Genomic DNA, 27,571 nt, shown 5'->3' on the forward strand with positions numbered 1-27,571 from the left:
TATTTCAACACGCAGATCCTAAGCTTCTAGCATTGAACCATATATCTCGATTGAATATTACTTTCTAAATCATTCAAAAAACACAGCATGCATAGAATCCTCCAGCCTTTTCATATGCACTCACTCTATAATATGGTCATAATTTTCGGATCATGTATCCAATGATCATTGCTAATGATTAAAATTACATAAATTAAATTTTATAATGCAATTTGATTTGTTAATTAGGAAAACTCTCTATTTATATATAAATTCTCATGAACTTTCTTTAACGAACAATGCCAATTAAACTCTCGAAATAAGTATGCATGTAGATTGGGCATAACATTTCTCTTTGATTTTTTTTTGAACTTTCAAGATTTGAGAAACAATAAACATCAGAATCAAATAGGAAAAAAGAAAAGAAAACTACATTTTTTTTCCCCCTTTTGTAAGATAAGAAAACCACCATTGGGCGACGGACAACCAACTTTTTTGTCCCCGGGTGCATGTCGATGTGATTCCGACACGCGTCAATTTGGGTTCAGCCCTTCAGAGAAGTTTCCCTCCTCGCTGTTAACCCGTTTCCCACTGGCTCCCCGTCAAAAAATTAATATAATTAGGGCATTCAAGTACATGTATCGTATTCCTCTGCCAAGAAAATTAGCACTAAAAGGATAAACATAAAATACGATAAATCCCCCATCCGAAAAACTTCTCCTCCCGGTCCGTGCGCGATTCCAACCCCTTCCAAGTTCCCTAAAACCGTCAACAAGTACTCTTGCCCCCGCGGCCCCCCGTGGAGAGGTCATATGAACGGCGACGCCAAGAGCTTATCCGCTTCGAACGCAGCGAGCGGCGTTGGCGGCGGAGAAGAAGCGGAAGCGGCGGCGGATTAGAGCCCTCCTCAGGTCCTCTCCGACCCTTTTATTCTCCACCTTTTTTCGTCTATTTTTCTTGGTTTGATGGATTTGTTTTTCGCACAAAGTTCGTTCGGATCGTTTCGTTCTTCGGCAGGCGGGGGATGTTAGGGTTTCTTTTTTTCTTTTTCCTGGGTTTTCGTAGGTTCGCTTGGCTGAAGTTTTCTCGGGGTTGAATGATCTCTTGGAATTCTCGATTGATTTTTCTTCTTTTTCTTCTTTTTCTTGGATTATTTTGGCTGGTCGAGGGAAAAGAAGATGGGGTTTTACGTCGAGATGCATTGATTTTTTATCCTTTTTTCTTTTGTTTTCTTCTTCGGGTTGTTGGTGTTTTTTTTTTTCAATAAAATATATTTTGGGCTAATTTGAGGATGGTTTAGGTTTTTCAGGAATGTGGGAGGCGGAAAGGAATCATTGTGGAGATCCGATGGTAGGAGGGGAGTCCGTGCGCGGATCGCCTCCGGCCGTGGAAGGAGTTGGTGGGGTTCTTGAGGGCTCTCAGGAAGGTGGTGGTTGCGTATTGTTGGATAGGAGGCAAGAAGAGGAATGTGAGCCCTGGCCGGCCTCGGCGAACGATGATGATTCATTGGACGGCAATGGTGGTGTTGGCGGCCGGTCAATGGATGGGTTTCACGATTCTGGTTATAGGGGCCTGGGGAATGCTTTTCTTGTGAGTGGTGGGACGGAGGTGTTGGATGTAGAGGAGAGAGCTTGCTTTCCTTCCTGTGATGGTAATGTTTCTTCTTTGGATATCGAGGATGGTTCGAGGGTGTTGGTGGAAGAGGAGAAGGATGTGGAAGATGGTTGTATTGGTTTGGTGGGGGCTGAGGAAGAGACTGGGCACTTTGTTTTAAAAGTAGAACCTGTAGTGGAGACTCCAGGGACGGTTAATAAAGAAAAGTGCAGCATGGGTCATGAGGGTCTCGAGAATGGTCTCCAGATGAGCAGTGATTTGGAAGTCAGGGATGGCTATAGCGTTATGGTGAATGGTGATGGTAGCTTGGGAGTATCAGTTAAGGAGGTAAATAAGGCGGAAGAAGGTTGTGGGGGTTCTGTGGAGGCGAAGGAAGAGAGCAGGCATCTTGTCTTAGAACATGGACCCGCAAAGGAGACTTTCAAGATTGTTAATACGGAAGAGTTGAGCACTGATCATACCTTCCTTGAAAATGGTTACCTGCTGCAAAGTAATGCAGATACTACAGAACAGGTGGAGACAGCCTACTCTCCTCCTTGTGATGGCCATGGTTCTTCTGTCGAAGTTGGGAATTGCTCTGGAGTATTTGTTAAGGAGACTAAGGAGGTGGATGCAGAACACAGAACCCCAGTACAGTCTCCCAAGATGGTTAATGAAGAAGGGCATGATGACTTTCCAGGTCTGTCACCACTGAGAACACTAGAAGGAGACCGTTCACGAAATTCTTCTGGGATTGAGATTGGATTAGAAGGCGGGTACATTGCTGGATTGTTTGATGACATCAAAGACTGCAGTGGATGTGATAATGCCCTTCTTGTTTCATCTGAACTGGCAGCAGATTTCCCCTTGAGAAAAACAAGTGAGGGCACCACTAAACATATAGACAGGTTTTGCTGTCCTCCTTTTCCTAGGGGTTGCTTGGGTGCTTCAACAAACTGCAATGTTATGCTCTGCTCAAAAGATGGAACTGGAGAGGAGAATCAGCTATTAAGCTCACAAACTGTATATTGTCCAACTATGGAGTTTAAGGGAGCACAGAAGGAGCAGCAGGAATCTGGATCTTGCAGTCCTTCAGGTGGAATTAGTACTCCAGAGGGAGGCAGCTGCCAGAACTTAATGCAAGGTTCAGCTGATGAAGTGGGATCTTGCTCTGTTGTGGAAGGATCATTCTCTCAGCAATCATCTTATCCATTTACTGCTGCAGAGAATCACCCTTTTAATTCCTCGTTAGGGCAAAAATTCCTGGGGAACGATTCTGATGCTTGTAACACAACGTTGGCTTGCTGTGGCAAAAATGGAAAAGATTTTTATGGACAGTTGGGTGACGGAGGAACGGTCAATCCAAAACCTGTTCCTTTAATTGTCTTCAGGCGTACAAACCCTAAACGTGCTGCTTCCTCAAGGAAAAACCTGAGTGAAGAGAACTTGGATCCATTAAGTAGAACTAAAAATACTGCAAGGAAATGCAGGAAAGCAATGAACACAAAGACATCCGTTTCAAGCAGCATATTTAAGATCTCAAACAAAGTAACAAGGAAAAGAAGCTGCTCCCACAGACCGGTACGGCATTCTGTCTGGGGGGAAGCTGAAAACATTCTAAGGATATTCAAGCAAAATGGCGAACTTGCAATATCTGATTATGATCCAACTCAGATTCAGAACAAAAGGTCGAAGAAAGGGAGGCATGGTGCGGGCAGAAAACTGCGACAGACAACTCAAAAAGATGGGTGTTTGAGATTGTCAAAAACTAAAAGTGCTGTTTCAACTACTTCTGTGCATATAAAGGATCAGATGGATGTGCAGCCTATGTTTCCTGTTGTGGTTTATTCACAGGCTTCTGTACAAACCAATGATAATGTTTGCCTGCCAAATTTAAATTGCCATACTGATTCTGGCATTTCCAGTAAAGTTGAGGTTGAACACAAACTGGCAGAAGATAGGCATGTTGACGCAGTCAAGTTGCTTCAACAAGATGGACAGCAGGGAGACAAGGATGTGGAAAGTACTTTGACTCAAGATACATCTGTCGACAACTTGCTGGGTGAGTGCCCTGGGGTTTCATCTCGAGTAGGGTCTGAAGCCTTGGTGGAAACCATGAACAACAGACACTTGTTAGATCCAGGGTCATCACCAGACTCTGATATTTATAACCCTGTTATGGATGTTGGTGTCATTGCTAGTGAGAATGCCACTTCAACAATCCCAGATGCCGGACTGTTTACGGGTGCACTTGTTCCTGTGCCTGTGGTTCAAGATGACCTACATGCTGCTGCTTTGACTTCCTTCAAAACTAGTTTAAGTCCTGTATCTGCTTCATCTTTGGATATATGTCCAAAGAAAAATGCTAAGAAAGGAAAGAAGGGGAAGAAAGGAAAGAAAGGTCTTGAAGCTGGTGTTACAACATGCACCATATCAGAACATCCTTTTATTGAAGAAAAGTTGCATGTTGTAGAAAACCCGGAGAAGGCTGGTGAGCCTTTAAATATTAATAGTAGGCATAAAGGTAAAAAGCAAGGTGGATTGGATGAAGGAACTCCTGTATGTTCAAAGTCGATCAGAAAGGCTGCTAGAAAAGCTTCAAGAAATAAGACATCCGATATAGATTCTGCAGTGTTTGGAATGGTTGAACTTGAGAGCTGTGAAGAATCTACAAAAGAGGAAGTTGGTTCAGATATGTGGGCATTGCCTGGGTGTGATGTGGGAAATAGACAGTCAGAAGGTGGAACGTTGGGGGCCTCACTGCTGCCTGATAAAATGAAAGGGCGTAAACTTCCTAGAAGTGCCAGTTCCAGGGTGAGTAAGGGCACTTCAGGTAAACCTGATTCAGCAAGACACAGGAGAAAGGATGCTCATGGGCAGAAGACAAATAGAGTAAGGAAGACAGGCTATAAGAGCAGAAGCAAAGAGAAAAGTCAGACCCTCGATTCTTGCTTAGAAGCAAGTGGGAGCATGAGCTTTTCTTCAGGAGCAGCTAATAAGTTGGTGCTTACTGGATCAACTGAACTAATCCGTGAGTCATCCTTGGAAAAAATTCTTTTCCTTTTCTCTCAGTAAGATGATTATCATTCCTAATATATGATCATATGCATATCCTTCTTAAACTTTGCATCCTGAATATCATGGTAGAGGGTGGGTCTTGGCGCAACACGGTAAGGTTGCTCCATTGTGATCTGGGTGTCATGGGTTTGAAACGGAAACAGTCCCTCTGCACGCACGCAGGAGTAAGGCTGCGTACATCTGACCCTTCCCAGACTCTGCAGTGGCGGGAGCCTTGTTGTTGGGTCAATTTTTTCATCATGAACATTTTGGTAATTATGATTTAAATTTTCCATTGCATAGTTAAAACTAATGCTGGAAGAAAAGCTGTTTCCAAAAATGTATCAGACTCTGGTATGGCACCTGTAGTTGAGGAACCGGGATCAAACAAAGCTTCTGCATTGGAGGGGCAGTCTTTACCACCACGGGTTGCATGGGTGTGCTGTGATGATTGCCGCAAGTGGCGCTGCATATCGGCTGCACTTGCAGATATCATAGATGAAACAAATCGCAGATGGTAAATAGTTTATTGTGACAGTAATTTCGTACTATTTTCCTAACGCCTTTTTCGTCTCGCTCTTATTGGGTTACAGATCCTCGTTGATAAGAACTGTAATCCTAATGCATGTACATGCAAAAAATGAGATGCAAAAGGTTTCTAGGCATGTTGAATATGCATGGAATGGACCATCACCTTGAATATTTTATTTTTTTCTTTCCTTTCTCGATAGGAGCATAATAGTCCTTTATTTGTTAGCCTTTTGGCATGTGGCACACACACTCACATATATATGTATGTATGTATATGGTATCTTGTATTATTGCATCAAAGCTTGACTTTGTTTTGATTTGATCTTGTTGAATGGCGCATTTGATTATGATTATTGTTCTCCCACATGTTTTATGATTGAAAGCACTTGGCTTAGATTACTTTGAGCTTTACCTTTTCATTTGTTCACTTATTTCTACCACTTCTATTCTAAAGGACTTGTAGGGACAACACAGACAAGGCATTTGCCGACTGCTCAATACCACAAGAGAAGACAAATGCAGAGATTAATGCAGAGCTGGAGATTTCAGATGCTTCTTGTGATGAAGATTTTTCCTGCTTACAGCCTAGTTCTAAGGGAGTTGAAACTTCAAAGTTAACAGGTATAGGATTTTTTATCACATCCCGTATGCTTAGATCACACAAGTCTAAACTCTTCTTAAAGTCAAAAGAATATGCAGTTCTTTTTTTGTATTTAGATCTTTATTTCTTTTTCTTTGTGCTTCTCTTTGCTGTTGTTGCAGCCTCACAGAAATCCTCTTGGACACTTATCAAGTCCAACTTGTTTCTGCATCGTGATCGTAAAACTCAGACCATTGATGAGGTTTGGCTTGTCTCATTGTTTGTTTGATGTAGAACAATGACATTCCTTACATGCCTGTCTGTCTGTCTGCTACTGCTGCTTCATTTTTCTCTCTGTGGTTCTATAGAGAAAGCACAATTCTGTCTCATGAATGCTTTGCGATAAAAATGCTTCTTGGCATTTACATGATTGTGCTACCATTTTAGATTTTTGATTTGGCTATCTAAATGCAAACCTTGAAATTTTTGACTTGCACACCTAGTGCTTCTGTTATGATACCAATGCCTTATATCAACTCAAAGCTTATTTTAAACAGCGAGCCATGTGGATACAGTATGATGGTGCCACCTTGGTACTTCAAAGCAAGGATTAAGGTACCACAGTATTGGGTCAGTACAACTGGGGGGTGGGGTGCGGTTTCATTTTTTGGAGAAGTCATGCTTAAATGTTACTTAGCACTTCATCTAGATTGTAATTTAGGCTTATTGTTGTATTTTTTGTAATTGCTTAAAAAAGAATAATGCTCTTAAAGGTGAGATTTCTATGATATACTTGTTGAATATAATTATTCTGATATAAATACCTTGTTGTTAGAACTGTACTTTGGCACTGCAAGGGAACAAATAAAAACCATGAAAGTAGGTAGCATATGTTTTTATGATGCTTTGAGAAATAATGTAGTACTTTTGCTGATGGGTTGGGGATGATTCTTGCATATAGAAAATGTGATTGTAAACATAAAAATTGATTTTGCCATGTAAGTGATTGGACGGGACTTCCCTAAAAGTGGGAATAACTCGAGATTGGTGAAAGTAAGTTGAGCAGAGAAGCTGGGGGAGGGGGAAGAGAGTGAGAGAGGGGACTATGAAGATTAGATTTGCCTAGATTTGATCTATGTCTGGATCCAGATACATTGAATAACAAAGAAATAAGAAGATGATCAAGGAAACGATGAAGAGAAAGTAATGAAGATGAGGATTAATCCTAGCATCGTGGTGATGATTACGAGGTGTTTGGGAGAAGGGGGTCAGGGAAGATGAAAATTTGGTGTGTGTGTGGGGGGGGGGGAGTGAGAACTTCAGAAAATTTCACATATTGTTCTTTCCAAATCCCTGGCAATCAAAATTGTTTGAGGACCTTAAATTTGGTGGGTGTTACACATTTGTTGATTTTTAAGGCAAAAAGCTAAATTTGTTGTATTTGTCTATGTTAAAATAAATTGGTCAGTCTATCAGTCTTCGCAACTTCATATGTGGACATGTGATGATTGATGGATTATTAATTTCCCTATTGCCACTTGGTATCACTAAATGTCTTGAACAAATATTTGGTATTGCAATTGTTTTTTGTTAGGTATATTTTAGATATTGACTTTTGATATACATTTTTGCACATTCAACTTGAATGAGAACTTGGACATGAATGTTGGAATCATTTACATGTGGTAACTGGCAAGGTTCTCATAAGAGACCATGGTTTGCACTCCGCTAGGGCATTGCATAGTGCATATGTAACACACAGGCATATATGCAAACTTGTGTGCACATGGCATTTAAAAAAAACAGAAACAATTAACATTCATCAAAATAGATAAAAATAAGTGAAAATGACAAATAGATAAGGAAAAAGGAAAATTAAATGTGGACATTAACTTATATGGGAGACTACTTTAGTTAGTTAACAATAACAGTACCCCTTTACGAACCATGCTCAAATTTCCAGTATGCTAATGCAACAAATAAATTCACCAATTATCAGATGAAGAATAACCAAAATGCAAGCCAAAAAATACATGGCTCAGAACCATGATTAAACTACCTAACTAAGAAATAAAACTAATATCAATTAAATTACTAATTTTGAAAAGTAAGTAAAAGTCAATCTTCTTTAGGAAGTGACTTGTTAGATAATGATCCATCACTACTGCAGTCCATATGCAACCAGGCTGCAATACATGTTGCCTGGGCCTATGCAGGCAGCTGGTAGCTCATTATGCAGCCTGGCTGCATATGGAGACTGCATTGGCTCAATCTGCCACATCTGCTTATGTTAATTGTTATTCCTAATATCATGTGAAGGTGAAGCAAATTAATTGATCAAATTCATTATTTGCTCCATCCAGTAACTTCATGTTGCTGGCTATTTGGTTCATTCCCTCATACTGTTTTTACTCAATTATTTTTTTTCTTTCTTCTGTTAATTTTTCTTGATAGGTTTGGGCTCTTTGACATTTATTTTTATTTTTTCTGAAACAGATCATGGTTTGTCAGTGCAAACCTCCTTCAGATGGCAGTTTGGGTTGTGGAGATGCATGTTTGAACCGGTTGCTTAACATAGAGTGTGTCAAGGGAACCTGCCCATGTGGGGATTTTTGTTCGAATCAGCAGGTTCTAAGCTATTCTTATATTTTCAGTCATTTTACTTTCTTATGCTCTATCCTCTTATACAAAAAAAGGATTCTGTAAACAGTTCCAGCAACACAAATATGCCAAATTCAACTGGTTTCGTTGTGGAAAGAAAGGCTATGGCTTACAGCTGCTTGAAGATGTATCTCAAGGGCAGTTTCTTATTGAATATGTTGGGGAGGTAGACTTGTAATTTCTTTTCATTTTTAACTTGATACTCCCTTAGTTTTCTAGTGCCAGTGAATCTGGAAATTATATACCTGCACTTTATATGAGTTAATGGAAAGCCATTTTACATAATTTTTGGGTTATTTCTTCCATTGTCATTGATATCACAACTAAAAGCAAGACGCTTGCAAATCTGTAAATTATTTAACCTTTTTTTCTTGATTTGATAATGAAAAGCTAATAATTTATTATTAGGATATTGTACTTTGCCATTTTTCAGGTGCTTGATTTAGGTTCATATGAAGCTCGACAAAGAAACTATGCTTCCAGAGGTCAGAAGCATTTCTACTTCATGACGTTGAATGGCGGTGAGGTTTGGCCTCTGATCCTATCTTTGCTTTACATTACTCTATTTTCTACTTATTGTTATACATTTCTTATGGAATCTTATGTTTTGACTTGTTTCTGCATAGGAGTAACTTCATCATCTTTAAAAGAAAAGGAGTTGCACATACTATGTTATACGAAGTAGATTTACTTTCCCATACTTGCACATGACAAGAAATTGGGTTTCATTTCATTACTGGCTGTCAACCTAATGTCATCCCTCCACCTTTTTCTATATTTTGTTGATCCATTTCTGTCAACTTAACATTTTGAGATTAAGCAATCAGTTATCAATATTGGAGTCAGATTTTTGTTCTTATGTGGTCAGTTTACATCGCTGGAGTCAGATTTGTATTCTTACTTTTGTTAGAATGCTTGAAGCACATCACCGTGCATTCATTAATAGGGTGAGGCCTGTAGATGTTACTTCCAGTGAAATTTGGGAGTTAATTAAGTTTGCTGCCTTCAGCTTTAATTACCTAAAGAAAAGGATATACTATAGTTTGCTTGAGGCAAGTAATTTTTTGATGAGCTCCATCAAAAGTCATGGGCTGTAGTGACCTTAGCTCTAGTTTGATGTCTTAGCAAAATCAGGTGCATAATTGGTTGTTCTTTAAAAATTGTAAGTTCTTATAGAGGTGACATCAAGGTTTCAGGTCAAATTAGCTAGAACTAAATAGGCTAATATTTGGTACACTGTGTAGCATATTCCAAGTAAGTGGTTGATAATCAAGGATTGAAGTACCGTTGTTTGGGGGCATACCAGTCACCTCTCGGAACAGTTCCCGGCATCTACTATGGTTTATTAATGTGTCTCTGTATGTGGTATGCTATGATCTTGGTATGTCCTCGACATTTCTCGGTACAGGGAATATTGTACCTTGGTACAATTAGTATTGGTTTTTAGCCTTTCAAATTTTTTGTGCCATTGTGTCAAAATCAATAATTCATTTTCTTGCGGTTTCATATTAATCAATGAAGACCTAAGGATGTCAAATCTGTTAGCCAATCAAAGAAGTGTTTGCATTAAACAATCCTTTCTCAGAATTTTTAACTATAACCATGTAGTGTTTTTGCTATTTAATCCTTAAAAGATATCACCTTATTGTCCCACCATCATCTTGTCAAAGACTGTTTTCTTTACACACACTGAAAAGAAGAAAATATAGACATTTCCAGATCTCCAACAATACTAGATATTTTGACACTATTTTGGTCTCTTCTAAACACTGAAGTATGATAACTGGCATGTCTTAACAATTTAAAATACTAGTTATGTACATGGGTTACTTCCAATCTGGAAAAATATGAGAGAAAGCTTTGGCCAGCTACGCCGTCTACCAGTCAGAAATTTGATAGTGTTCATATTCCCACGTTGAATACTATTTATGTATCTCTAATTTGTGGTTGAGTTACTTCTATGCTGATATTTGTCTTTATTTTGATCTGGAAATGTGTTGGTTCATGCATTTTGTGGCTGCATGTATTAACCTATGAAAAACCACTGCAGCTGGAATTACAGAAATACTGAAACTGACATCTGATATGAACTAATCAAGTTTCCATAATTGAGACTTATCATAATACATGATGCAATATTTTGACATTCCTCATCATTATATTGCTTGTTTGAAACTTTTTTTTAATCGTTGCAGAAAATTGAGTGCTACTTTGTTTGCAAATTATGCTTGTCTTTTAGAAATCAAGCTTATCTTTGCATGTGCCACCATCTATTTTCTTTCAGATGACTAACTTTACTCTCACTTAATTCAGGTAATAGATGCGTGTGCTAAAGGAAACTTGGGCCGCTTCATCAATCATAGCTGTAATCCTAATTGCCGCACTGAAAAGGTGATTATTTTGTTTACCTTGCATCACTTAATTTGCACAAGCAGGTGATGCTTTTTTTTTGAATTAGTTGATTGTGGTTTGAATAAGTTCTGTCCATCAATATCTGCATTTTGTATGGTTTTTATGTGTAGTAAACTGAATGTTCCAATTTGGGCATTTTAAAATTTGCTGCTTCTTTTTCTTGTTTGATAACTTTGTCCACAGAGTAGCATAGGTGCTTTTATTGTTTCAGAAAATGTGTTGGAAATGCTATGAGGACCAATTTGCAAGTTTTCTTTCCATCTTTTCGTTGTTGGAACTGATAATGAAATTGTTCACAATTGTCTTATCTTGCATATGCTCTAACTTCTACTCTGAAAACGTAACTTTCACTCAAATTTCTCAGTCACTGCATCCCAAATAAAGGGAGGAATGTTCTGAGGTACCAAGCCTGAGGCCCAAGTACCTGAGAGGGAAAGGACAAGGAAAAAAATGATTTCAAAGCTAGTTCCTTTGCCTAACTCCTATCAACGTCATTAATTTAACTTTGAGACCAAAAGTGCTCCAAAATATTGAACTACAAGACTGTTGGTCTTCATATATTTATCATATCCTTGCATAAGATGAAATTGACATCTACATAGTATTAATATGATTGCTGATTAAAGTGCTTGAAAGAAACATATATCAAGGTGTCATGTGTCAATGGCATGCTGTCTTCGCAATGGCATTACACATTCCATGCAAGCACTGGCATGGCTGCCAAGCATTAGGACTGCCTGTACCATTTTGGCATGCACTTCACATAGCAGTACATTTCGTGCTAGTTCCTTGATGGCATGTGCCAGTGGCATGGCACTAGTTGCATGCCAGGGATTGAATGACACAGCATGGTAGACTCTGCAGTGATACCAGGCTTAAGTGCCTTGGACCTTGGTACCTCAATCTGGGAATGTAAGGCCTTTAATAACCACCTTATCAGAAAATAGCCAATCAACGGAGTCCTCAATATAATCTAATCAAATGTCCTTCCAATATCATAAAAAAGTACCACATGTGGGAACCTCGTATTGCAAGCTTCAAGGGCTTTTGGAATAAATTTTTAAGGCAAAACACCGGTAAGCAAGTAGAAGGTCAGTATCAATTGCTTAAGTTAGTTTGAAACCTTCATTAATAAAAAATTATCAATCAAGCATTGAAGAATAATTATCTAATATTTAACTTTCTCCAATCTTTACTCTTTGAATGATACCCACATTTGTTCTTAAATGAATTTAGTTTAATTTTTTTTGGTTAAAAGTACCACAAGAAGGGAAATTTTGCAAGCAAACACCTTATTTTCAATTTTAAGAGAACTCTGAAAGCCACTTCATAGATGTTATAGATAAGCTTTTTTTGGGTCAAAGCTCTTTGATTTTCTTTGCTTCTTCCTTCTTTTGAATGCTATTGATTTAAGTTCTCCACCTCCCACTTTCAAGAAATTCTTGAAACAAATGGGTTGAGTTCTTATTCTATAAGATGTAAAATTTCTTTAGAAGACAAATTGAAGCCATCAAGTATTAGGTTTTTCTATCTATCAACAAACTATGTTTTCTTAATTCTCTTTTATTTTTTAAAAAAAGTTCAAGCCATTGAAGGGATATTCTGAACATGATTTTGAAATTGTTGATTATTAACAACCACATACTTGGAATGTAATATGCCTAATTGTGAATTTTTATGTTTGCAACTATTTTTTTTATTACTAGATGCTAAACTTCTATTGTCATGTCCACAAATCATCATGTAGCTAATTATAACTGGTGCTAGTTTTTATATTTTGGTGCTTAGCTTGACTAATAGCTTTACTTTTATTGTTAATCCACAATGTCTTTTAAACTTTTTCTTTTAATTTTGTGGAAGCAGTGGATGGTAAATGGAGAAGTTTGTATTGGACTATTTGCGATCAGGGACATTAAGAAGGTAATGATCCAAAATACCCTGTGTCATTCGTTATTCTTTTGATTGAAATTAAGTTGACAATTATTATGGTTATTTAGCATTTCTAGTTTCATTGTTAATCATGCTCCCTCTTGTCTGCTCAAAATTTATAGTTAGTCAACATGCATAATGGGATTTAGCTTTAAGCAATATGTAAGAAGTGGGCTATAATTATTGCATATGATGGACAATCATTGAGCACTCCATCAAGACATGTAGTGAAGGCTGGATTTTGGAAGAGCAACTTGTTGAAGAAATAATTTGGAAAAGGAGGATTTTGCATGAAGATTCTGATATAAGAATAGATGATGAATTCTGACAAGAATAAGCAGCTAGAGTATGTAATCTATAGTATTGAGGATATTGCTTTAGAAGAAATCATAGTTTCAAATACCAGATCGTACCAATCTGTACCAGATATACCAAACCATACCAATTGGGATCCTATACCCAATATGCGCCCTTACCGAGTGTCGGTAGCAAAAAGTGTACCATACCAACATTGAACTAGTGGGAGCGGGCACTGAAACTGATACTTAAGAGTTAAAACCTTGGAAGAAACCAGTAGATATTTGAGGAAGGAAGTTGTTTTCTTGTTGCCTATGAAGACACAGCTTCTAGCTCTAAATCAATTTTATGTCTAGTGGATATTTTTTAACCTTCTAAAAAGCCTAGCCAAAAACATGATGAAACTACTGGTGAATATGATTCCTCAATGTATTCTTCTACTTATATTTTAGCCATTAACATATGCCTTCCTCCTTAATTCATTTTCACTAAAGTTTTTTTTTTCTTCCTTTCAATCTTGGAGTTAAGATTTTGTCATATAGGAGATATTGTCCGTGGGAGATTTATATGGTGGATTTTTGGTAGACTTGTTTATCAACAGTGCAATTCATCTGATTTGACAGAGCGGAAGATACATTATTTTAGCTCCCAAAAGAAAATAGTTCATAGGATTTAGATCAAGTATATGACTAAGAATATGTCAAGGAAAAGCAAATGCAAAGGCTGAATATGAGGAAATTTAGGTGTATGGAAATAATGGATCCTGGTAGGATCTTTTATTACCTGTATCAATTCTTTCAGCTGTGCAAGAATCTTGCATGAAATAAGATTAGGCTTATGATGTCAGGGAATTTAGATTTGCTTAATTGACCAGCAGGAATCATATTTTTTAAATACATCTAGGTGCATGTAACAAAGTTTTAGTCAACTACTGAATTTTGCAGGAGTCTTGCATTAGTGGAACCATGATGGGAGATATGATGAAAAGATTCACATATGATGTTCTTGTGAAAGAGATGAGAGATTATTAAGCAGGTTGTGAAGGAGTTTTAGGGGATGAACTTCACTCCTGAAGCACTTTGTGTTAGAAACTTCAATGGTCGTTCTCTCATCCAGTTCGCTTGCAGCTTTATAAGATCTAAAAGTTCTACAGGGGGCATGCTATGTGGTCAGAGTATGATACCTAATTTCAGCAAGTTGTTCAAATAAGGTCCTCATAGGCAAAAGAAGGGTTGTTATAAGGAAAAATTGCTTTTAATTGGCTTAAATTTGGTGTTCCAAAGATTCAACAGATTTGAAAACATTTGTAATTCGGTATAATGAATGGCGAAGCACCGTCTCCATATGGTGTAGTTGATTTCAGGATTCAACATAAGATGTGTTCATTGGTCACAATCCATTAGACCTACCGAATGGATTGACAATCATTGATGAACTGGTGCTTCTAGGGTTGATCCTTGAGAGGAAATATAAGTTATAAGAGTTTTGCGGAGGTATGAAGTTCGATGGCGGATGATGGGTCGAATGTAGGCCAGGTCTAAAGCACGAATCCTCTAGTCAATCTGATGCTGGTTGAAGTTTGGATGAAGTGTATATAATGTTTGAAGTGATGGAGGTGACTGATGTGGGGGTTATAAGCAATGAAGTTGTGGCAATATGTTATCACCCTTACGATTCAGATAGGAACAATTGACAATGCAATTTTTTGGTGATTTGCATCTAGTTTTATCATGGCTTACCATAAGGATAACATGGGGCATGACAACACTTAAGAGGGCGTTGTGTTGAAAGGAGACGTTCGCATGCCAAATGATAATGGTGGAAGAAAGATCTAAAATTGAAGAAAAGGGCATAAAGAAGGCTACTAAAGATAGCTACATGGTTATATAATATTTGATAATCCCTATCGAGATTCATGGAAATGGTCAAAATCAAATATGAGTCAGTTTGCTGGTAAACTAGTAAAAGTATTGTATAAGAGAAAAATGGAAAACAAAGAAGAGCCATGGGTACAAACCCTGAAAGTGATTTTGTTGAAGATTTTGGACTTGAAAGGGGGCAAAACTAGTGTGATCCCAAAAATTTGAGAATAGTTTTGGTTAGACTCTAACAGAAAAGAAGTGGCAAACATTTTTTGCTACTCCAAATAGAGACATCAAACGTATGAAGCCATAGCCCCTTCCTAATGGATAAGGGTGAAATAACCTAAAAGAAGTGTCTGGAATTTCTTAAGTTGTGATAGATCTTGATTTTTTTCAAAATAGACGGTTGAAATTGGGCATCTAAAAGATTAGACTGTTGGGTCAACTAAAGCAACATTTACATAATCACCGATGTTGATTCTATATTACTCTAGAAGGAAACAGGGCCTATGGTTCAATTGAGCTCATTGTATGCTGCACCGGCCCGTACTGGACCGGTCCGGCAGTGGAAAACGGTTTCGGCCTCTTTGGGGCAGGAATCGAGCGGTACAGAGGCATACCATAACCGGTTCGCACTAGTATGCCTACTGATATCGGTTTGTACATGTGTGAACTAGACCAATTCGCACCGGTACACGAGCCCCCACGCGCTAGGCAGCAGACCAGTTCGGCATCGATACAAACCGGTCCGGTAGGCCACTGGTACGCCTACCGGTATTGGTTCGGTGGACCTTGGTTGAGCTCCAGTATGATATTTTGTCGAATGATCAGCAATGAGTTGCCAAATCTCTGTACTCCGAGAGGTCCAGGATTATTCAATGGGCCAAGATCGCCAATAAATGTTCAGACGGCAGTTTTGGGCTTTAAAGTTTTGAAGAGAGATTAATGATGGTGGTCCCATGCTTTGCTACCAGAAAATATGGGAATCAAGTGTTGGTGTGAATATGAGAATGCAAACACTATGTTTAGATATATTATTCTTCACCTTTCAAACTCGAGTTCCAACATAATGCATTTGGCATATGGTGTTTATGTATAAATTTCACAGCTATATCTCGTATCCCACATGATATGATTTGTAAGCCTCTTTGATTAAGTTTTCATTCGTTTCAACTGAGCTCCAAAAGTTGGAGTTAGACTCAAATACAGTGTTAAATGATATTGCTATATCTCTTAAATATCGTAATTAAATATGTTGAGTTGTTAAAAATTTTCATTGTCTGTGATGTTTTCAATCCATATTTCATATCGTAGATGCATTTTGAAGTTAGTCATGAGTCATCATCCCACTGAAACTTTGATGTTATAAGTAAATAGTGACTTATTCCTTTCTTTGTTGCTAAGTTTAGTATATGTTAAGAAGTATGTAGATATAATATATATCTCACATCATTGAATTGCGTTTGTATCTTCAATCGCTTAATTATATTTTTGCTCATGTTGTACACTTATCCTGCTGTTGGATTCTGATGAGTAGAGTATTTTCCTATCAATTATCTTTGAATAAAATTACCATAAGTTTTCAAAAGTTCATTATTTGGTGATTTCTTACTTCTCGTTTTTCCTATGTTTTATATTCCCATTGTTCATAGATGCTGCTTATTTGTTATATAAATGACATCTGTTTAACGTCCAGGATGAAGAGGTAACATTTGATTACAACTACGTGCGGGTATTTGGTGCTGCTGCAAAGAAATGTGTATGTGGTGCTCCTGAATGCCGAGGCTATATTGGCGGCGATCCATTGAATACTGAGGTTATCGTTCAAGATGATTCAGATGATGATTATCCTGAACCCGTGATGATCCAAGAAGATGGTGAAAGAGAGCTAGATGTGGATGAGACTGTTTTTGATGCTATGGATGCTATGACTTTGAAACATGAAGATGTTTCTATAGAAAATAAAGATTTGCTAATTCAATGTGCTCGCACAATCCCAGACTCAGATGATTATCAACAAACCAGTGAAACTATATGCAGGCCCTTATCTGATGTTAACTCACTGGATGCTTCTTCTCAAACTCTGAATCCTATTCAAACTGAAAAATCGATGTCTAGACCCTTATGTGATACTCACTCACTGGAAAACTCTATACAGAGTTTGGATGATAGACAAACTGAAGAGACCATGTCCAGACCTGTATCTGATGTTCAACCAACACAGATTTCTTTACAAACTTCTTTTACTATGAAAGAATTGGTGTCTGATTCCAGCCTGAATCGCAAGACTTCACTGTCCGATGTTGTCGACGATAAGCAAAACGCATTAAAAACTTTTCCTGCAAGATCATCTCGTTCAAGCAGTACAATAAAAAAGAGCAGGTCAAATGTAAAAAGTTCGGTGCCCCCCAAGGCCAAAAAATTGCCAACAAGTGCAAGTAGTGGGCATTTTGAGGGAGGTAATAACATACTCTAATGTGGTGGCTGGTTTATTGCATAAGCTACAATCATTATGTTAATATACTTTCACCCGTAATGCAGTTGAAGAAAAACTTAATGAGTTACTGGATGAGGATGGAGGCATCAGCAAGAGGAAAGTAAGTATAACCTATTCATGATATAATTCACTTTGTTCTTAAATGATTTTGAATGTTCCAACATATATTATTAGCAGCATTATTGTTGCAAATTAAACTTGCAATTCTGATTTTGACACAAGAGGGAACCTATAATGACTATTTTCTTCATTGTTATAGGCGTGTAATTATGACATACAAAACATGCCCATGTGCATCTGATACACATACTACTCTGTTGAATGTTTTTTCTTGTTAGATGAACGACCAAGTTTTATTTACTATTTAAAGATCCACACATACATTAGTCCTGCTTTTGTGTATGTGAGCTAGGAAATAAAATCTTTGCCATGCTTATCCATTGTTACTAAATACTAGAGTTCCCTAAGCATGTTATCGAATTTCTGCAGTTTTCTGTAGTTTGTTAGGCCATATATTTTTTTAATCAAAAATGATTGTGTCATTCTATATATGGCAATCTCCTTTTTGCCTACAGAATGTTAAGGGAGACCTGATAGGTAGAAACTCTCATGATGTTGCATAAGTGTCAACATCATGCCTTTGCCCATCATTGTGGGGTTGGCTTTATGGCATCTACTTCACCATTAGTTCCTATTTGGTTCCCTCTGTAATTCAAATTTCATCGTAAATGCTTTATAGAGGTCTTCACTGGTCCCTCTTCTGATACTAGAATAGTTCTGCCTTTTTTCTGAATATATCCTTTCTAGCCAACCCCAAATAGTTGGGAAAATTTTGGATTATTATGTTTTTGGTACTCTTTTATTTTGATTTTCAATTTTTTAATTCTTTGTTATATTTCATTCCTTTTTAGTTGCCTTGCATGGTTCAATGAAATTTTATAAAATCTTTCATCTTTGAGCAGGATGCCACCAAAGGCTATTTGAAGCTTCTCTTTGTCACTGCAGCAGGAGGGGATAGTGTCGGCGGCTGTGCATCTCAAAGGTTGTATTAGACATCCTTGTGTGATTACTGCAGCATTTTTTATTGATTTTTGAAAAGTTTATTTCCTAATGTTATCTCTTCTTTTTTATTTCAGTATACGAGATCTTTCGTTGATACTTGATGCTCTTTTAAAAACAAAATCACGGACAGTTTTGGTGGATATCATTAACAAAAATGGTACCTCAAGTTATCGTATTATATCATTTACAAATTTTTGATTCTGTTGAAAAGCGAGTTGTTGTGGTTGTGCATCAACAATCTTGACTCTTTTTGGGTTATGTAGGATTGCAGATGCTGCACAATATAATGAAGCAAAACCGCAGTAAATTCAACAGAATTCCTATCATCCGAAAGCTTCTCAAGGTTAGCAAGTTTATATATATACTATTTAATCATATTGTAATTTTGCAATGTTAACTATTTCTGATATTTATTTGAGTGCTAGGATATATGGTCTCTTCTCCTAAATGAAGCTGGCTACTAGTGTTTTGGATTATAACATTAATAATGAAATTAGACATTATTGGTTTTTGTAATATAATGATGCATCCTAGCAGGAAGTTGGACACATTAGAAGTGGCTATTGTGGCTTTCCAAGCGGTTGGTTAGAACTGGGGTTTGTGGTTATGTCATGAGAACATTATGGTCTTTTTTCCCGGCATACTCTGGGATTTTGTACAATTACTTAAATAGCCTCATGACAATTTATTTTGTTTCCTGCATCTCTTCTTTTTCTTTCATATTGGTTGAAGAAAGATAGCAGTTGCCTTTTACTAATGCCCTGTTTGGTATTTGAATTTATGTTGGTGGTTTCTTTTTTAATAAATTTACTTTGGGAACATGAATAGTGTATTTTGAGGTTTGAAATCTTGACGTTACCATACTGTCTTGACCCGGTACCTTGTGCCATAAATTAATGACCAATATCAATATGATGGGTTTGTCATTCGGTTCGATGAATTGTGAGTAGATATAGGAACATACCATGTCTTGTACCGCACCAATACATGAATATTACATGGGTGTACTACGAGTTCTAATGCCATATTCATCCAGTCTTTTGATTCAGTAGATAGCTATGCTGGCATATTGATTTGATCAGTCATAGGTGGGCTTGCTTCAGTTTTCAGAACTTCTAATATGTAATATCATTCATTGATATAAACTTAGGTCTAAAAGATTTCATTAATTTGTTTGATGCTAATATTTTCTTTCAGGTGTTAGAATTTCTAGCACTAAAAGAGATCCTTACCCCAGAACACATGAATCGAGGTCCTCCATGTAGTGGAATGGAAAGGTAAGAATTAATTTAGTTCATTTATCCTTCCTTCTCTCTTAGTATCATTCTTTGCTTGGGTGTGTGTGTGTGTATAGATTGATAGATATAGGTATAATACAGCTAATATATGGGCACCCATGCAATAGCCCTAATAAGGTCATTCCTAACCTGATGACCAAGGGCCAAGCACTAACAGTCCAAGCCTTTGGATGTGATCTACTATCTTTAGACTGCTTACTGTCAAAAAATCATATGATTTGGAGATTCCTAGCTTATTAATCCTATAAAAAAATGAATTAGTTTAAATCACACAAAACAGTGCATGATTTTTTGACTATTGGATGCATAGACTAGGGATCCCCAAATCACATGATTTTTTGATAGCAAGCAATTTAGAGATAGTAGGACACATCCAATGGACTCAGATTATTGGTCCAGGCCCCAGTCGTCCAGTCAGAATTGACCTTGTGAGGGTTGTTTTCTGGTGTCCACATATTTCCTATATGTATATGCATGTGTGTATGTATGTATATATACATAGATATGTAATATATGCATATATATTACAATATATATGTATGTATATATATTACATATATATATGTCTGTATATATATTACATATATATATGTCTGTATATATTACATATATATATGTCTGTATATATATTACATATATATATGTCTGTATATATATTACATATATATATATATGTCTGTATATATATTACATATATATATGTATGTATATATATTACATATATATATGTATGTATATATATTACATATCTATGTATGCATGCTTGCATGTATGTATGTGTGGATAAAATTTGAAAGCTTGTGTCATTTGAACTTGTTAGATATGTTATTTTTGTCATGAAAAGGTAAAAATTTTATTGTGGATTAGATGCTTGTGTCTCTCTTTTTTTGACCCATTTTTTGTTAATATTTCTATGCTCCAAAATAAAAATAAATAAATAAAAGAAAACCCAAGAGTAAGGGATTATATCTCGGTAATAGGCCCCATCTTGGTTTGCTCCTGGGACAGTAAGGAACTGTGATGGGACAAACCAAAACAGTCATTAGCAACAAGAGTTACAAAATAAAAAAAAAGATTTGAAAAAATGTGTCCTTGTTCATCCAGACATCCCAGTGCATCCTAGGTGTCAGGAGGTAACCAGATAGTGGTGGCATCCTTGTTCAAGAGAGAACCAGTGTTCTACACCTGTCCTGGGTACCATTTTCTTGGAATGGTACTGGCAAGACAAGCCAGTACCTTGAGGAGATGAATCCTTGCCAAAGAGGTTTTTTCTTGGGGTGGAAGGGAGGACCTAAGTGATGGTTGTGAGGAAGGATTTGGAAAGAGATCTTTTGACCTTTCACTTGTTGACTGTGGAACTGCTGCTGTCCCTGCTCTTACTGAAGCTGCTGCTTCTGCTTTGTGGATGGCTGGTTAGATTCTTTTCAAAAGTGGTGGATGATGGAATTTGGCACAGGTGCCATTGTCATCACCTTTTCGGTATTTGTGAGATGGCCAGTCACTAGGAAAAAGCATGTACATAGATGTGATTCAATTTCCCCAAGATAATTAGTCCATATTATGCTGAAAGTCCCTTGTGTGTGGAATATGTGTAGATGCTGTGTTCCATCTGATTAGTATGGAGCGGCAGCTTCACCGAAGGAACAGAGAGTGGCAATTTGAATGCCAATGTTTAAGCTTGTACTCCCTGTGTTTGCCTATCCCACCATCTTGCTATGATTGGCTCTTTGGTTAAGTGTTCTAACAGACTTTTTGTGGTAATCATGGGCTTAAAAGTAATTGGGGTTAAGGTCTTCCACCCTCATGTTTTAGTTGTATCAACATGTCCGCTAGGTTTATTAGGGTGAGATATGGGTTACAAAGATGAATGACTTGGATTGATCATAGACAGGCATATGGAAACTATAATTAGATTGATATTGTTGGCTTATGTGGGATGACCATATTGATGAGGACACATGGTTCAAAATTCTGTCAGATACTGTATCATATCGTATTATGTATCTTGTGTCACAGTCCCCTCGAGGTCCTTGTCTCAGCCTACATCGACCTGTATGGAAACAACATCTATCTACAGTACGTAGTTTTTTATATGAGTAGTGCTCTAGGATTTTACATCTAAGCGCAGTTGCTAGAATTCATTTCGTTTGAAATAGTTTCGGATGACCACATTTACCCTTACAAAAAGTGCAATCCTTATGTTACATATAGGGATTAATACGACTCGATTCTAAGCAAAATAAACTGAGTCAAGAATCAAATTTGTTTTGAAATGTTTATATAAAAAATATTTTGATATTCAATTTCATTTTACATTTCATAACAAAAGTCACACAAATTTTTTAATGACTTGCAAACCTATGTATTTATGTCCATGGATATATTATTAAATTTGGACAAATCCAGAGCAGGAGATGGATTCTTGCCAACCCTTCTCCAAAGAAAGAGAGAAAAACAACTGAAACAGTGATGCTGACTGGTACCTAAACATATCATAAGGCGGTAACATTTTATTTTATTATTAATCTCAATAAGTAAATCCATGAGTTGCACATGTACAAAAAATTTGATAATTAAAACTAATGTATGATTGATTTTATTACTTAAAAATTAATAGGACAACTATAGGTTTGGTCTGAATCAAAGTTTTTGGGGGTGATATTGATTTTTTACAAGTGAGCGTACATGATCATTACTTTTTAATAAGAATTCATGATAGCAGATCCTTGAGATTTCCATGAATCAAACTATCATTCAAGTCAATATTGACTTTTGGACGGGATATAAATTTGATTAACCTAGTGAGAATCTCAAACCTGCTTTAAATTGGATTATATAAAAAATTCAACTTGGTTAGTTCTGATTAAGGCAAGAGTTTGGTCAACTTCAGCTTAATATGAATGAGTGCAATAGAACTCTCTAGTGTATGCAACACTTGACATCCTGCTTCATTCTGACACATGCATTCTGTTGTGTTTATATATATTGTCCCTGAATCATGAAAAGCTGATTGTGCTACAGCCTGTGCTAGTTCTAGTCAGAACCTAATGGTGTAACGTCTACCGGTTTAAGACTAGGCTGCTTAATGATTCAAACAGCTTCCTTCCTTCATTAAGAGGGGGGTTTTGAATACATTGGGTGAAGATTTGAACACAATTATATTTGGCAATATTCATCTTTAATTTTTGTTTTTCATTTAATGTTAATGATAATGGAGATCACGGACAAATGTCTTTACAGTAGTAAAAAATAAATAAATTAGAACTCGTCATAAATTTATCTTTCTCTAAATTGGTTGCTTAACTGATATTAATGTTCCTTGACACCGGAGCGTCCATGGACTAGGCCCATGAAGAAGCCCACAAGAGAGATCCATCCTTATTTGACTTAACATTAATGTACTTTAGTGGGTAGTTGGTTCTATGGATATTTGTGAAAGTGGCCCTTGGAAACGTGGAAGATGAGGTCGATAGTAGGACTTTTGGCTACTTGTGAATGCCATGGAAATTTGGGATGATTCCTTGGTAATTATTATTATAACTATTTTAGGTGTTGTCCATCATTAATGTTTGAAGGGGACATATCCTATATATATGGAACCAATCTATGCAATGAAAAGTAGTTATTTTTGGTTGAATATAAGTTTATCTTGAGAAAGAGTTCTTGTTTCCTGTTTTTTCCTTTCAGGGTCGATTTTTTATGGGAGTGACTGTTTACCCCACATTGTGCTTGTTTTACCTCCTCATCTCTTTCGTTCCATTCTGGTGCCCTTCCTACTGTTTTAGTTCTCTTTGATCCTTTGAAGTTTTTTCCCCAACTGCTATTTCTAGACAATTTCTTGTTTGAATGCCTCAACTGTAGATTGTCTTGTATGACCCCTTGAACTTGTCCTAGATTAGGCTCTTTTCTTCATTAACTGCCTACTGATGTCAAACTTCTACCATCGTTATATATCTTGAGCCTTCTTGTGTATGTGTGAGTTTCTCTCTTTGAAAAAGATTTTTCCCGAGTTCTCTTCCAAGATCATTTATTGCTTGCATGCCAAAGCCTTGGATATATTGTCTCCTTTTCTTTTGTAAATTATTTATCACGGGGAACCATGCAAGGTTTGAGACCACCACTTCAGCTCTGTGATTGATAGAGTGCCCATTTTTTTAACCTTAAATATTATTTTATCTTGAATTTGTACTTTCCAAGCAGTCCAACTTATTTCCACTCTTGTAATAATAAATCGCTCTTGCTATAATTCCTAGCATACTTGCTATTTATGTAGCTTATTTAATTCAATGATATATATGATATGTGGATCAAAAAATTGTTTCTTTTCTTGTAGATACAACTCATTTAATTTGTGTGTTATTATTATTTCCTTTTTACCTTTGTTAATCCTATTATAGAACTTACTGTGTTATCACATCATTTTATGAATTATTCCATGTGATTTCTCAATGCAGCTTTAGGGACTCAATATTGAGTTTGACCAAGCATAATGATATGCAGGTAATAAATGATGTCACTATCTTAATTACTTTCCTGAAGTATATTTGTCTACCATTTCTAATCGTGCATTTGTTTAACTATCACATGTTAAAATTCATATTGGTGCATGTGATCTTTAATGATCTTTTAAAGTTGCCTAATAAGTTGTCCCTGTATTTCTTTGACTATAATTTCTGCTTGAATTGAAATGATGCTTTTCCTTGTTTTAATTGAAGAAATAAAATTTTTAAGGACTTATTAAGCTCCAATATCAAAAATATTTTGTGAGTAAGTTTTTATATAAGATATTTATGTTGTCAACCCAAAGTTAAATAGAAATTTCATTATAAACAACTACTTTGTTTGGTCCTGGTGAAGCATGTTGGCCTGTATTTTTGATAAAAATACATGCAATTGTTAGTAACATCTGACTGCAATTGTAGCCATCATGGTTCCATACAGCTAATTTATCCAGAACACTGTTGTTTTGATGACGAATCTCCATACTGGGAACTGTTGAGGGCTTTTGGTGTAACTTGTCCAGAGGGAAAAAAAACTAACTTAAGCTGACTGCCTAATGTATAAAAGACTGCTAACAACTTCCTTGATCTTGAACCATTCTCAACATGATGGTTTCTGAAATAGTAGGAGCTGTTTTATTTTATTGGATTATCTCACTGTAATTGAAACTTAGCAATTTATGTAGTTAAGAGTTTTTATTTAAAATTAACCAACCAGTTAATGCCCAATTATCACCAAGCTGTAAGGCATGAGACCTTACATCAGCCAATTACTGGCTTTAAGAAAATTATATGTGATCTATATCCAATGCCCTTTTTTTGGATATTCACCAATTTAAAATAAAATTCAGTTATTAATACAACCCAGTATTCATAATGTATTGTTTATTAATGTGGAATTTGAAGGGAGATTTTTATTAAACTAAGCTTGTTCTTGGCCGAGGTTTTCCGAACATAGCCAATGCTGTAATGTTGTTAATTGTGCTGGTGTTGGCAGGTTTAGTTATGAGTCAATTCATTCTAATAATTCTACAAGATTATTTAAATAGTAAAAAATGCAGAAAATGAAGAAGTATCAGAAAATTTTGGATTAGTTTAATTATCCTGTGATAGTGATAAACTAATGGTACTTCATTTAGATGTAAATGAGTTGAAAAATGCATTGATGCATGATCAATATCATATGATTGAGAAGAGTAACTGTGAAACACTATAGGCAGTGCCACAGACATTTTAATTCATTTCATGATTTTTCCTTTATTTTTACAAAAAAGAAATTGATTTATATATATTTCAAAAAATACTTCAGCATTTATAGATTTGAGCTAAAGAACTTCTGACACTATTTAGGGCTCACGTTTGACAGACCTTGATTTTGTATTGGCAATTCTTTTTTTTTTAAGTTTTTGTTAGAAATATAGAAATGTTTCAAAAATTTTATAGTAGTATATAGAAGTTGTTTTTAGGACTCCTCATTTAAGCTGAACAGAACCTACATGTTCAACCTTCACCTGATGACATTGCAAAATCTAGTGTGTACAGCTTCCTATCACAGTTATTGCTTGAGTAGCATTCATTTTGCTTTCTTTTCTTGCAACTGAACAATTTGTGTTTTTAGCTTTCAATATTTTTTCCGGTTATTGTTTGTGCCACTTTTAGCATTGTCTTGATGCACTTCTGACTGTTGTCATGTCGATCGTCTGTGTATATATTATTATAGATTGAAGATGTATCAGTAGTTGCCTTAATTATGATAAACAGGTTCATCAAATTGCTCGTAACTTTCGAGATAAATGGATTCCTCGTACTATCAGAAGAGTTGAGCCATCAGACAGGGATGATGGCCAACTAGATTCACAACATTCCTACTGCAGTTGGTTTGAGTCATCAGTGTATAGACGTCGGCATGATCATGTGGCAAGACATACTGATGCCATAGTCTGTGTTAGTGAAGCTGTACAAAAGCCGACATCTTCATTCTTGGTTGATATCCCTGGAGGAACTTCTTCACGTCCTGGCCAACTGGTATCCAGTTCTGCACCCGTGATTCATAACAATACAGCAAGTGGGACAAGAACACGCAAACGTAAAAGCAGGTGGGATCAGCCATCGGATATCATAGTCCTAGATCCGAAAACCTTGTGGTCAACTGAAGATCATACTGTCGAGGCAGGTTTGAAGTTTATAAAAGCTACTAATTCACAATCAGAACTTGGTTCTCAACTTGAGGAATTAAAGAAGGATTTTGGGACCCAGAGAGAGGAGAACAGCTCATTTGATGAAGTCGCAAGTGTGAAGAGTCCAATGCCGCAGAACCTTGATGATGAAGCACCGCCTGGATTTGGGTCTCCTCAGAAGGATCGCTATCCTCAGGTTTCTTTTGAAACTTCGGTAACTACAGGGGAAGTAGTAATGGGGTGTATACAGGAGAGATTCCTTTCTCACCTAAGTGTGTCATATGGCATTCCTTTGACCCTGATGCAGCAGCTGGGATCCACTGAAGCTGGAGGCAACCAGAGTCATCCAAACTGGTCGATTGCACCCGGCATGCCTTTCCATCCTTTTCCACCTCTTCCCCATACCCATGGGGAACACCAAATCCTACAAGTCCAACAGAGACATCTAACCACAATATGACTCAGGCTGCAAAAGAAACACATCTAACCAAACGACGAGTTGAAGAGACTCAGACAACAGATCTGACTGTTCAAAGCACATCAGGGGAAGGGCCAGCAGATATAGTTGAATCAAGGCCCAGGAGCTCGTTCATTAATGGAAGAGCAAGATGGCCTTCCAATAGCTCTGGAAGGAGGTTTTTCCGACCCCAGAAATGGAACAACCAGAGGTTTCAGAGATGTTGGCCTCCTTGGCCCCGGGAAGGCAGCGGTCGTGGTTGCAGTTGGAGTGAAAAAAATGGGGATTCTGGTGTAGGTGTAGGATATCCAAGGGATGGTAGTGATTTATGTTCCTTGGAGAGTGTAAGCAACAATGTTATTAGCTCTAATTGTCATCAGCCACCACAAAATAATTGATTGTGGTCATTTGATTGATTGAAAAAGGAGCAGGGGCAGCAATAGGCGCTTCTCGATGTATTTATAATTCTTTTACATGCTAATATCTATCAGATGCAATTTCTATTTTTTTAACTCACTAAGGGCAGTTGATTCAGTTTGTAGGTTTTATGGGTACCATATCTGTTGAATGAAGTCTTATTTCATTTGTTCCTTTTGTGAGCTGTCTTGATGAATTCAGCTATAGGGATGACTGTCCCTGGTTTAAGTTATTTAATATGTACAGCAAGCAGATTCACCATT

At 36.9% G+C, this 27,571-nt stretch overlaps 1 protein-coding gene across 1 annotated transcript; it reads left to right on the forward strand.

Annotated features, from left to right (window-relative positions):
- The first annotated feature begins 640 nt into the window (after positions 1 to 640).
- On the forward strand, positions 641 to 27,482 carry LOC103701361. Its single transcript, XM_008783397.3, has 18 exons — positions 641 to 890; positions 1,289 to 4,603; positions 4,933 to 5,146; positions 5,615 to 5,781; positions 5,923 to 6,002; positions 8,237 to 8,368; positions 8,451 to 8,567; positions 8,835 to 8,927; positions 10,715 to 10,792; positions 12,677 to 12,733; positions 16,598 to 17,360; positions 17,443 to 17,498; positions 18,361 to 18,440; positions 18,535 to 18,617; positions 18,724 to 18,803; positions 19,658 to 19,737; positions 24,213 to 24,258; positions 26,019 to 27,482. Exons 2-18 carry the CDS (start codon positions 1,291 to 1,293, stop codon positions 26,892 to 26,894), a joined length of 6,315 nt encoding a protein of 2,104 aa, XP_008781619.2. The 5' UTR covers positions 641 to 890; positions 1,289 to 1,290; the 3' UTR covers positions 26,895 to 27,482.
- The last annotated feature ends 89 nt before the right edge of the window (positions 27,483 to 27,571 follow it).

The sequence above is a fragment of the Phoenix dactylifera genome, chromosome 14 (assembly GCF_009389715.1).
Source record: "Phoenix dactylifera cultivar Barhee BC4 chromosome 14, palm_55x_up_171113_PBpolish2nd_filt_p, whole genome shotgun sequence".
NCBI classification, from domain to species: Eukaryota; Viridiplantae; Streptophyta; class Magnoliopsida; order Arecales; family Arecaceae; genus Phoenix; species Phoenix dactylifera.